Source organism: Mandrillus leucophaeus, unplaced genomic scaffold, assembly GCF_000951045.1.
Source record: "Mandrillus leucophaeus isolate KB7577 unplaced genomic scaffold, Mleu.le_1.0 Scaffold394, whole genome shotgun sequence".
NCBI lineage: Eukaryota > Metazoa > Chordata > Mammalia > Primates > Cercopithecidae > Mandrillus > Mandrillus leucophaeus.
Window position 1 is genome coordinate 2,471,309 of NW_012104187.1, and position 12,226 is coordinate 2,483,534.

General features: G+C 35.7%; 1 protein-coding gene across 4 annotated transcripts in view; it reads right to left on the reverse strand.

The window, feature by feature from the left end:
- Nucleotides 1-12,226, reverse strand: part of SPAG6 (sperm associated antigen 6) — a 65,662-nt gene that overhangs the window by 38,101 nt on the left and 15,335 nt on the right. For all 4 annotated transcript variants that reach the window (XM_011991329.1, XM_011991326.1, XM_011991327.1 and 1 more), the window contains 2 exons: nt 9,067-9,233; nt 5,425-5,608 (listed from right to left, as the gene is read on the reverse strand). In XM_011991329.1, coding sequence (XP_011846719.1) covers nt 5,425-5,608; nt 9,067-9,233 — 351 coding nt within the window. The remainder of the gene's footprint in view (nt 1-5,424; nt 5,609-9,066; nt 9,234-12,226) is intronic.

The following is a 12,226-nucleotide window of genomic DNA, read 5'->3' on the forward strand; positions in this document are numbered from 1 at the left end:
AAAAAAAAAAAAAAAAAATTACAAGAAACAAAAATACAAAAGAATCACAACTTTTTTACCAGCACCACACAAACTGAACCCTAAAAATAACCAACCAATTAGGTAACTACCAAGTAAAACAAGGTTATAATTAATTAAAATGTTCTTTTGTTTAGCACATTTGTTCTCTATGCCCAAAGAACATAGAGGGATATTTATTTTCACTTTATACCTTTTTCACTAGCACCTAAAAAAATACAAATATATTTGTGAAAATAAGTGTTAGGATAAAAATAAATGAAATATATAATATATGTTATCCCACATACCTCATTTGCCTCTATGTTTGTGTTCCTCAACCCCCACAATAGAAAAAAAAGATATAAAAAGAAAGATAAAGCAGCAAAATATGTTACTGGAACCAACCGAAATCTATAGGCGTCAGTAAAGACGGCTGTCTGCAGGCCTTTAAAACAATTTTTAATTACCAGGCTCTAGTCCCTTCTCCCCATCCATTCTCCCTCTAAGAAAAACCAAAGTCCTTAGCTGTTATCTCTGATATTTGTCACGAATATTTGGGTTTTTTAAAAGTTAATTACTTTGAAAATTGCTAAGACTAGATTTTGTGTTCTCACCGTAAATAAGTAGGTGAGATTTTTTAATTAATTACTGCTTCCTAAGCCTGTTCCGCACATTTAAGCTATTGATATTTGTACATGGGTGGCATGAGAAGAATATTCACAAAAATTCTGAATTTTAAACTTTTCATTTTATCATTTAATCATTTGATATAAGATAGAAAACAATCGGGCTGCCAGCTCATCTTGAGACCTTGCTTACATTATCTATCTAGTAAAGAGGATACAATCGACTCAATGTTTCCGTCATGTCCACATCAGCCAGCCCCTGCAAACACTGCTCATCTCTGGCGCAGCAAGTTCATCTCTCAACTGCCACAGAGCTGGACAGAAATCAGGTCCACAAGAGAAGGAAGAGTCAACCAGGTGGAAAGCAGCCAACAGAGATTAGAAACAGAGGTATCTGGCAAGACTTTCAGATATTACAAGGAGCCAAAAAAGAATGATGAGATCTTGTACACTTTCCTCCCTCACAGTGTAAAATGCAAGAATCTCTGAAAGTGCTGAGCAGTTGCCAAGCAGTTCCAGCATAAACTGCTGTGTGACCAGAATAAATCCTTTAACCTCTCTACTTCAGTCTCATCATCTACATGACAATCATATCAATAATTTAAAAGTTGTAGAATGTCTAATCAAATGTATTCCTCTTTGCCAGGCTTGAGATAAGCCAAAGTTTACCAAAAAGAAACACCTTTTTTTTTTTTTTTTTTTAGCTAACGCTCCCAAAATAAACATTTAAAAATCATTTTTGAGCCCAAATGTGGAAGACCATTCACACAAAACACTTCCGCACACTTGCAGCCAGGCTGCTGCTCTCACCTCAGTCCCAAGTGCTCTCATTGTGGCCCCTGTCTCCACAGAAGGCCATTCATTGGAAGCACTCTCCACAGAGCCGCAGGACTTCAGTCACAATGCCTGAGGGAGGCTGCTGGGGACCAGGGGAGGAAGGCCTGGGACCTCCTGCAGCAGATTCCCTCACCCACCTCCAGCAGATGAGCCATCAGCTGAGGAAGCCCAGTGGCTGGGGAATCCCACCATCCCTCCTTCCTTGCCTATCACGCTTCCAGCTGGCACAGGCTCTCGAGGCACCCTTTCCAAAAGCAAGACTATTGCTTGGAAACAGTGACAGATTTCATATTGGTTGAATAAATAAATATGTTAATAGAATAACTATACAATATATCTATTTACAAAACTGCACTTGTGCCCCTTACACTTATACAAACTTTTTAAAGTTTAATTTATAAAGTGGGCATGGTAAGAGATTAACAACAATAGCTAATAATAAAAGAGAAGAATTATAACAATAGACTAAAAAAAGTTGTGTGAATGAGGAAACAAAAGAAGAATTCTGCAGAGTGGGAAAGGGTTACAAAAAGTAAGAAAAGAGAAAGCCAATCTGAGAAGAATTTTACCTCAGCTGTCACTAAGGAGCAGGAAAAACTAGAAAGAAATCGCTTATTTATCTGCAAAGTCAGAGGTAAACATTGCCATGTGTATTCAATAACTGGTGATTCAATCATAAAATGTAATGATATGATTTGTACACAGTTGGAAAAAAAAAAACCCACCATTCTGGTTGTCAGCCCGAAGTTCCCTTTGTTTATCTGTAAAATGCTTCAAAATCTATACATAGAAATAAGTTTTAGAAGTTGTATTTTTCAAATAAGGAAAAGTCAGGTAATGCCCATTGACTTCTCTCTATAATTATTTTAATTGTGTTTCCTATACACAGAACTTTTTCCTTCTATTGCCTTTAAAGGTACACATTACTTCTTTTGCATCTCAATTTAAGGTTTATATTTCTTAAACTGTCTAACAAACGGTTTTCCACTAATATTCATTAATCTCAATATATTTTGCTTTTAGGAAATCATAAAGAAATTAGGTTATTTTCAAAAAACAAACAAAACAAAAGCCAGACATGGTGGCTCATGCCTGTAATCCAGCACTTTAGGAGGCCAAGGCAGGCAGATTATGAGGTCAGGAGTTCGAGACCAGCCTGACCAACATGGTGAAACCCCGTCTCTACTAAAAATACAAAAATTAGCCGGGCATGGTGGGGCGCCCCTGTAATCCCAGCTACTCAGGAAGCTGAAGCAGGAGAATCCCTTGCACCTGGGAGACGGAGGTTGCAGTAAGCTGAGATCGCACCACTGCACTCCAGCCTGGGTGACAGAGCAAGACTCTGTCTCAAAAAAAAAAAAAAAAATCAGGTTATTTGGAGGTAAATCCTCCATTTTCATTGATATGGATGTGAGTGATGACTTTTATTATTTACTAGGTAACAATTCCCTTTCCTTCTGAGAAATCTATGCAATAATGTCTTCTGGGAGCTTCTGGGTCCCAGGCCCCTAACTACTGTGAAATATTGAAATTACAGTGGAAATTCCATGTGGGAGCCAGAATATAGCAAGAATTTGGAATGGGACCCCTAAGACAGATCCTGTTTATGAACTATAATCATTTTGCCCCAGACTCAACAAAATGAAGGGGTGGAAATGTTATCTATGGGGCACCTGCTTCAGAGAGTATCTATACAGTTGTCCCTCAAAGCTCTTTTCCAACGCTCATGTTACAATCTTTAATGTGTCCCTCTGGCATAAAAAAAAACTTACTAAATATACTCTTGTAGTTTCCCATGATAACTAGTTTTTGATTTAAAACCCTGCTGTAGTTTTCACAATCAACATGTACTAAACAATAGTCTTAAGGTAAACATATTTGGAAAATCAAAATCTAGATTTAAGAAAATAATAATTTGTAATTTAATTCTGAATAATTCTAAGCATGACAACAGTTGTCTTTTTCAACTTGCCTTTATACTGTTTTATTTCTATTTTGTCTGTAATCATGTCACCATTTTAAGAACCAAATTAAATATAACCATAGGAGAGCCTCTTCCTGTTTCTGTTTTGAAGTTTTTCTTCAATACTGTTTCAGGAAGTATTTAGTGAAGCTGTATGGTATAGTAGTTAACATAGGCTTTGGAGTCAGACAGACTCAAATTCCAGTTCCATCATTAATATAATTTTGGATATCCTTTCTAAAGTCCACTTTATTTCTCCATTTAACAGGGAGAGTAATACCTACCCAAGGGTAACTGCAATCAAAATGAGATAATGAGTCTGAAGCACACAGCACAGAGCCAGGCATATACTAATTACTCAATACACAGCAGCTAATATTTTAGACATAGACACACACTGAAAATCTGGAACATGAAGAAAAAAATTCCTTAATTTTACCACCTTAGGAAAACAAACACGATTTTTTTGTAATTACATCCACATAAAAACTTATTTTTACATTATTATAATTGTAATACACAATTTTATATCTTTTTTAACATTATAATCACTTTTCCATGTTACCATGTAGGTTCATAATTACCTTTTAAATTTGTTGCCTGAGATTTCATTAAGTTCCATAATTTATCCACTAAATTTCTGTCAAATATTTGAGGTGTTTACAAATCATGCTATAATAACATTTTCATGAATATAGCTTTTCCACCCTGTGGAATTCTTTCCTTAGGATGAATTCTCAAAGCAGGCTTCTTTAGGGTAGCCATGATCTATTTCACAACTTTAATAGTTTTGTCAAACTGCTCTCCACCAGTTTATACAATTTGTAGTTCCTCCACCAATGTGCACACATGTCATATTGTCCACTCTAACCTTCAGTATTAATACTAATATGTTACATGTACTGAGTATTTCCATATGCCAAGCACTGATCTAAGTGCTTTACATGTATCACATCATCATCCTCACAACAAATCTCCAATGTAACCACTATTAGTCATCCTCTTCCGCAGATGAGGAAGCTAAGGCTCAGAAAGTTTATAAGCCATGTCCAAGGTCACACAGCAACTAAATGGTAGTATCTAAACTAAACTCAGACCCTGTCTGATGCCACGGTGCTCTTAATCACCTGGCTATATTGCTGCTTTACGCTTCTGCCACCACCCCCCACTCATATAACAGGTTAAAAAGATCTTAATTGATGTTTTTATATACAATTTGTTGATTACTAGCAAAGTTGATCATTTTTACATATGTTTATTTTAAAACTGTATTTTCGTCTTACGTTATTTGTTCATAAGCAACTTCTGTAAAGTGATGGGGAAAATTATGTTCCTCATGTACTTTTTACCAATTGGGTGCATCGACACAATCCTCTCACAAGAGGCCCAGGTCCCTTCTTGATGACCCCACTGAGCTGTCAGTTTATAGGAGAACATGCTCCTTCTCTTCTTCCTGCCCAGTATGAGTTGAATACCAATATTTTCCAGAAAGTTATGTCCATATCTCCTCAACATCACTCACTCGTGATACGTCTCCTGGTTGGTTTGGAACTCCCTATCATGAATGGGCAGGAAGACCAAATGACCCCAAGAGGGTGACTAACTAAAATAATTTTTTATTAGGTTGGTGGAAAAGTAATTGGGGATTTTGCCATTAATGGCAAAAACACTTTTGCACCAACCTAATAACTGAACCAATTTACCAAGGCCTTTGAGACTCAAGCCCACTCTCCCATCCCCTGCCACCCCTCTCTCCTTTTCTCCACCTCTTCAAATTTCCCTTCTGTAAGATAAAGACTGAAATATATAGGGTTTTTCTGTTTGTTTGTGAATATATGATCCAAACAACTTGGCCATCATTCAAAATGTACTTCTCATCACATACAGAAACATCATTAAAACCCCATCTATGTTTTACTAAGCAAAACTGGATTTACCTAATAAATCTGAATTGTAATAATCCTATTTTAAAATATGCTTGTGCATATTTTAAATTACCTGCATTATGTCTTGCAATATATCTAAGTGCCCAGGCTGCAGCCTCCTTGACTCCAGGGTCAAAATCTTCCAAGCATATGACCAGTGAATCCAGTGCTCCACAATCAACTATTGCCTGAGCTAGCTGGGGAGAATGTTTACCAACCGCTCGTAACACAAAGGCAGCTGCTTTCTTGTAGAAGCGCTACAAGGGTCAAATAGACAAAACTCAAAATGAATTGAGTACTTAGAAAACCAAAATCTAAAATAGACCAAAACTAACATAAAAAATAACATTAATGTAAATAAAGCTCAACAGCTTTTGAATATAAAAGATGAAAAACATCCTGAAAATAATTTTGATTATTTGATGTGCCCTCATTGCTTCTGTTCAGTAACTAAACTGAAAACAAGGTATGTTTAACATTGTATTTCAAATGTTTTATCCTGAAGCATGCATTTGGAAATTGTATAAAATTATAAACATACTTTCCACAAATTCATAAAATAATGAGATTTTATGTATCTGCATTACACCAAAATGTATTGTTTGACCCTTGGGAACTCTTAGATTGTTAGCATGTGCAACTAAGCTCACTGTCAACTGACCAATTCATTTCCTTTACTTGCCCTCAGTCTTTAAGCATGGTAGGCCTTTCATGACCTCAACTAATCTTTCTGGTGTCCGCAATTATTCTGAAGTAACAACCATGTCCCAAAATGTGCTTACAATCATCAAATAAACATAAAGGCAAAACATTAATGACATATTTTAAAACTTTTCCTGGCAAATAAATCAGCCAAACAATGGGATATAAGTTATTTTCTCTAGAAATACTTTTTTTTTTAAGATAAAAACAAATTACTTACCATTTTGTAAATTTTAAATACTGCTTCATATTTATATTTCCTATAGATACATTGTGTCTGACTAAGGAATGAGTAAATAAAACTAAAACACAAGACTAACATGTTTCTCTTCACATCGCTAAAAAAATTAAATATATAGGAAATATGTGGCTGTGACACTCACTATGGTTTTATGCTTAGCATAATGACACAGTAATGGTCTCCTCTTTCTGTTATTAATAAAACCCACTTAATCCCCTATTTTACATTCTAAGTTTCTATTTCTTCACAGTGACTACTAAAAAGTGACTAGTTGACTACAGCACCTGTTTTGAAAGCATTCTATTCACTTAGACTATAATATTGACACAATGAAAATTACAGGAGAAAAAAATACATCGAGTATATCTTAAACATAGTATACCTTAAAAATCAGTATATGTTGCTAATATAAGAAACATGCTATGTTAGTACTGATGTTTTTGATTTGACATATTTTCTTTAGTTTCTTAAATTATATAAGTAACCAAATTTCTACTAATTTACTCTAAATATTACTGTAGAGCTTTGAAGTAGGTTTCCATAGATTATTTTCTTACAAATGTGGGAGAAAAAATGGTGATACATTTATTTTCATTACTTTACTTTAGCTAATTTGACTTTTTATAGTGCAGAATTATCAAATTTACAGACCATTTATGGGTATCAATAGTCACTATTAATTACAGTGCCTATAACTCACACTTTCTGATCTCATTCCCTCTTTCTCCTAATTTTCACTTCCCCCAAATTCCTAACACTCTTCTCTTCCATTCCTCATCAAAAGAAAGGCCAAAAAAAAAAAAAAAAAAGCAAAACCACAGGACTTTGTACCTCATAAAGAAGAGATTAAATCTCCTGTGAGAAATGACTTAAAGGCTGGAAGGTGAGGGAGACAGAAGCTGGTGCAAAGGCTTCGTGTTTTCACTGCCTCCTCACTTTTCTGCTCTAGTGTTTTGTCTCTCTACAACTAATTAACATTCATTCAACTTAGAAAACTTCTACTGAAAATCTTCTACGTGGGATACCAGAATACAGACTCTGCTCTCAAAAGAAAGAGCCAAGAGTCCAAGAGGAAGAAAGTCCAACAGTATTTGATGATAGAAGGAATACCCACAAGAAAAATAAAATTTCTGTGACTCCTTGTAGAGCTATAACAGGCATTAGTTAAGTGACTCTCTGATCTATAAACATAAGGCAAATTTCTGCACCATTAGGATTTATTTTTATTCTGGCAAAATACACATAACATAAAATTTACCATTTTAACCATTTTAAAGTATACAAGTTAGTGGCATTTAGTGCATTCACAATGTTGTGCAACCATCACCACTGTCTAGTTCTAGACTATTATCATCACCCCGACAAGAAACTTCTTACAAATAAAGCAGTCACTTCCCATTCCCTTCTCCTTCCAGCCCCTGGCAACCACTAATCTGCTTCTGTCTCTATGGATTTGCATATTCTGGATAGTTCATATAAATGGAACCATACAATCTGTGGCCTTTTGTGTCTGGCTTCTTGCACTTAGCATAATGTTTTTATGGGTCATCCGTGGTATAGCATTTATCAGTACTTTATTCCTTTTGTGACTAATAATCCATCATATGGATACACAACATTTTGTTTACCCATTCATCTGTTGATCGATTTAGGTTGCTTTCACCTTTTGGCTATTGTGGATGCTGCTGCTATGAACATTTGTGTGCAGGCTTTACTGAAGCATCTGTTTTCAATTCTTTTGGATATATAACTAGGAATAGAATTGCTGAGCCACGTGGTAAAAATGTTTCACTGACTGTGGACCTGCCAAAGTGTTTTCACAGTGGTTGCCCCCATTTTACATTCCTACCAGCAATGTATGAAAGTTCCAATTTCTCCATATCTTCACCAACACTTGTTATTTTCTTTTTATTTTTTATTATGGCCACCCTAGAAGGTATGAAGTGATACCTCATTGTGGTTTTGATTTGCATTTCTTAATGACTAATGCTGTGGAGCATTAGTTTGTACATATTCTTCGGAGAAATGTCTATTTAATTCCTTTGCCTATTTTTCAATTGGCTTGTCTTTTTGTTACACAAATACGAATTTAATCCCAAAGATATGTCAAGAAAGCTCTATCCCTAGGTTATGATAAACTAACAGAATAGAATGAACAGTCCAAAACCTACCTACAAGTGGTCCTTAACTACTGTGGAAACCAAATAGCTGGCACTGTATAGAAATAGAAAGTGGTACCAGATAGGAGGGGGAAAAATGGGGCACTTTTAGGTAGTGCTTAACAGAGTTGACATGCCTATAACTTGGTAAAAAAAGATTTCTCAAACCTTCCATTACACATACTTATTCTCTTCCTCTCTTTGGTTGCTTCTCTAGCCCTTGCCTCAAGGCTGTCTCTCACTATTTCCCTTAACTTGGTTTCACCAGCATATAAGGATTGCTGAGATCAACTATTTGCCTAGGGTCTACATACTTCCCTAAGACAGATCCGATAGCATTGTTTAAAACTACCATATATAGAAATACTGCTTTATGTATAATTCCCCCCTAAAAAATCTGTTTTCTCTTTATATTATCAATAATAGATAAATGGTGGTTATTGGCACCAAAGCAAAATACCCTAAAAATACGATTACATGCAGCTCAGAGAATTGGAGATTTTGTTAACCCCCTAATAATTCTGATGACTACAGGCTTGCAACTGTATCCAAACTGTCACATTTTTAAAGATCTAAAACAAAAAACATATAACTAGTTTTTTAAAATTCTTACGTTCTGTTCCGCCAATGAATAAACAAGCTGTGGAAGAATGTCACACTTCACAACAGCTTCTGCTAGGTCATCATTATAACTGGCCAGTCTCCCAAGAGCCAAAGCAGCAGTCTGTTGAATTGTTGGGACCACATCCAGAAGAAGAGTTCTCAGCAAAGATATTACACCTGAGTTAAATTATGAAAGAATAGAAATCAGAAAAATTAAAATTAAAAAGCAAAAATACAATTCAGCATATATGCAGACAGTAAAAATAAAGGGAAAAAATTAGTAAAAACAAAACTATTCACTAAAAACTAATGGAAATTTAGAAGTACCTAACTGGCCAAGACACAGAATAATACAAGCTATAATTATTAAACATGCAGTACAGCATGGAAATAAGAAAGACTTTGGATTTAGGTAACAATCCCTGATTCAGCAAGTCCTGTCTATATTACCTGATAGGGTTATCATGAGGCATGCAGAGAAAGGTTGTAGACTATGCTATGATGTCTAGCACAAAAAAGATAGGGCTCCCCCCAGACTTTGCAAATCTTATCTTTCAAGGCTCATTTCAAGGCCTCACCTGCATATTACCTCCAAATAAATGTCTTGGAGATGAGGAAGCATATTACTAGTGCTCATCATATTCATCCAAGGGTTGAATGCATAGTAGGTATATCATCATCATCACCACAACAGCAACAAAGTAAAAGTAGCTTATATTTATCAAGCACTTATTATATATAAGCACTGTTCTAAGGACTTTTTTCTATAATAATTCATTTAACTTTTATAACAAAACTATGAAGCAGGCCCTACTATTATGTCTATTTTACAGATGAGAAAATGGAAGCTAAGAAAGGTTGTCACACAACTAATGAATGGTGAAGCAAGGTTATATACTTCATACATTTTTCATTGATAATTGTTAAATAACACATATTGAAAACTGAGGAGGTGGGAAGAGAGATACCAATAGTATTTGTATTGTGGTCATTATACTGGATATTCCAGCTCTATTAACTTTGCCTTACTGTAAAATCTGCAAAAGAGTAAACTGCTATTTCTGTTTTAATGATGCTGTTTTAGTCTAAGATTACAAGAAAGGTAATGACAGAATTCAAACTATAACAAAGTACCCCTTGACTTTCTACACTTTAATTTACACCAGTCTAGTCAATTAGATATCATTAAATCTTTTCTTTAAAAACGTATCCCAGTTATACACAAAAGCAAATATTACCAGTATTCTTTTATAGTATTATATGCAGAAACATTTGAAATAGAACAAAAAGAAAACTTTTACAGTAACATCTAAACACTTGATCTTAGCCAAAGGCTGAGAAGCCATTATAGTAACACTTAGGATTAGACTAAAATAAAAGAGTACTAGCAAATAACGTAAGCAGAGAGCAGTGATGCTTATCACAGACACATTTAATGATGTGACCTATGGATTTTCCTAGTTTCCAATTTTACTTAGTCATTAGTTTTGTGCCTAAGTTGACTAGGTTAGATCATCTTCTATCACCTTTGCAGGTGTGAATACCACGAAGGCTGGTTAGCACTGCAAGCACACAGAGCCCCCTGCCCACACTTGGGTCATAGCTCATGTTCAACAAATCCAGTGTTCATGGGTGTTGCTTATATATTATTATCTATACTGTTTGCTAGAGATAATTTCTGAAATATCTCAAAACAAAAGTTTACAGCACAGAACAAGGTATTAGCATGACTACTCAATGTTATAACATAGGTTATTTCAGGAAAGGTGGATTTAAAACAATTGTCCATCTCTTTGTAGTTTGCTTTATTACTTGATTCATTGTTGTTGTTGGTTTTTTACTGGGTAAAATACAAATAAAACAAAAATTACCATTTTAACCATTTTTAAGTTTACAGTTCAGTGGAGTTAAGTACACCCACAATGTGTGACCACCACCACTAACTGCCAAACTGTTTTCCACAGCAGCTCAGCCACTTTACATTCCCATCAGTAAAGTACCAAGGTTCCAATTTCTCTACATCCTCACCAGCACTTGTAATTTTCCATTTAAAAAAAAAAATAACAGCGGACTGGGCGCGGTGGCTCACGCCTGTAATCCCAGCACTTTGGGAGGCCGAGGCGGGCGGATCACGAGGTCAGGAGATCGAGACCATACTGGCTAACACAGTGAAACTCCGTCTCTACTAAAAATACAAAAATAATTAGCCGGGCATGGTGGCGGGCGCCTGCAGTCCCAGCTACTCGAGAGGCTGAGGCAGGAGAATGGCGTGAACCCAGGAGGTGGAGCTTGCAGTAAGCGGAGATCGTGCCACTGCACTCCAGCCTGGGTGACAGAGCTAGGCTCCATCTCAAAAAAATAAATAACAACCATCCGAATGTGGATGAGGTAGTGTCTCACTGTGATTTTGATTTGCATTTCCATAGCACTGACAATGTTGAGCATCTTATCTGCTCATTGGCCATTTGTACATCTTCTTTGAAGAAATGTCAGGCCAAGCCCTGTGACCATTTTTGAATTGGGCACAGGGTTTGGCCTGACATTGTGTTGTCATTATCATCGAGCATTACACGTTTTCATTTTTTGTTTTTTGGTTTTTTGTTTTTCTTTGAATCATAGCTTTGCTCTGTTGCCTAGGCTGTAGTGCAGTGGTGCAATCATGGCTCACTGCAGCCTCAACCTCTCAGGTTCAAGCAGTCCTCCCACTCAGCCTTACAAATAACTGAGTGCACCATACCTGGCTAATTTTTTTTATTTTTTGTAGAGATGGAGGTCTCACTATGTTGCCCAGGTTGGTCCCAAACTCCTGGGCTCAAGAGAACCTCCCATCTTGGCCTCCCACAGTGCTGGAATTACAGGCATGAGCCACTATGCCTGGCCTTACTTCATATTTTTTATAACAAATATGCACTATTATAATTAAAATAAGTCAATACTCTAAAAAAGAAAATCTAAATTTGTTAACATATATTTAAAGTTTCATAATAAATGCATGAATGAGGTAAAAAAAAAAAAGTATGCTTAGAATAGCTTTAAAGAATCACAATTAAGTTTCATGTTATTTTTTCCTGATTATTCTGGGCTTTTTATTTTGTTTTTGGGGATATATATATATATTTGCCCACTTGATATGTTTATGTAAAGGCAGTGGTTTATCATCTTTTGAAATT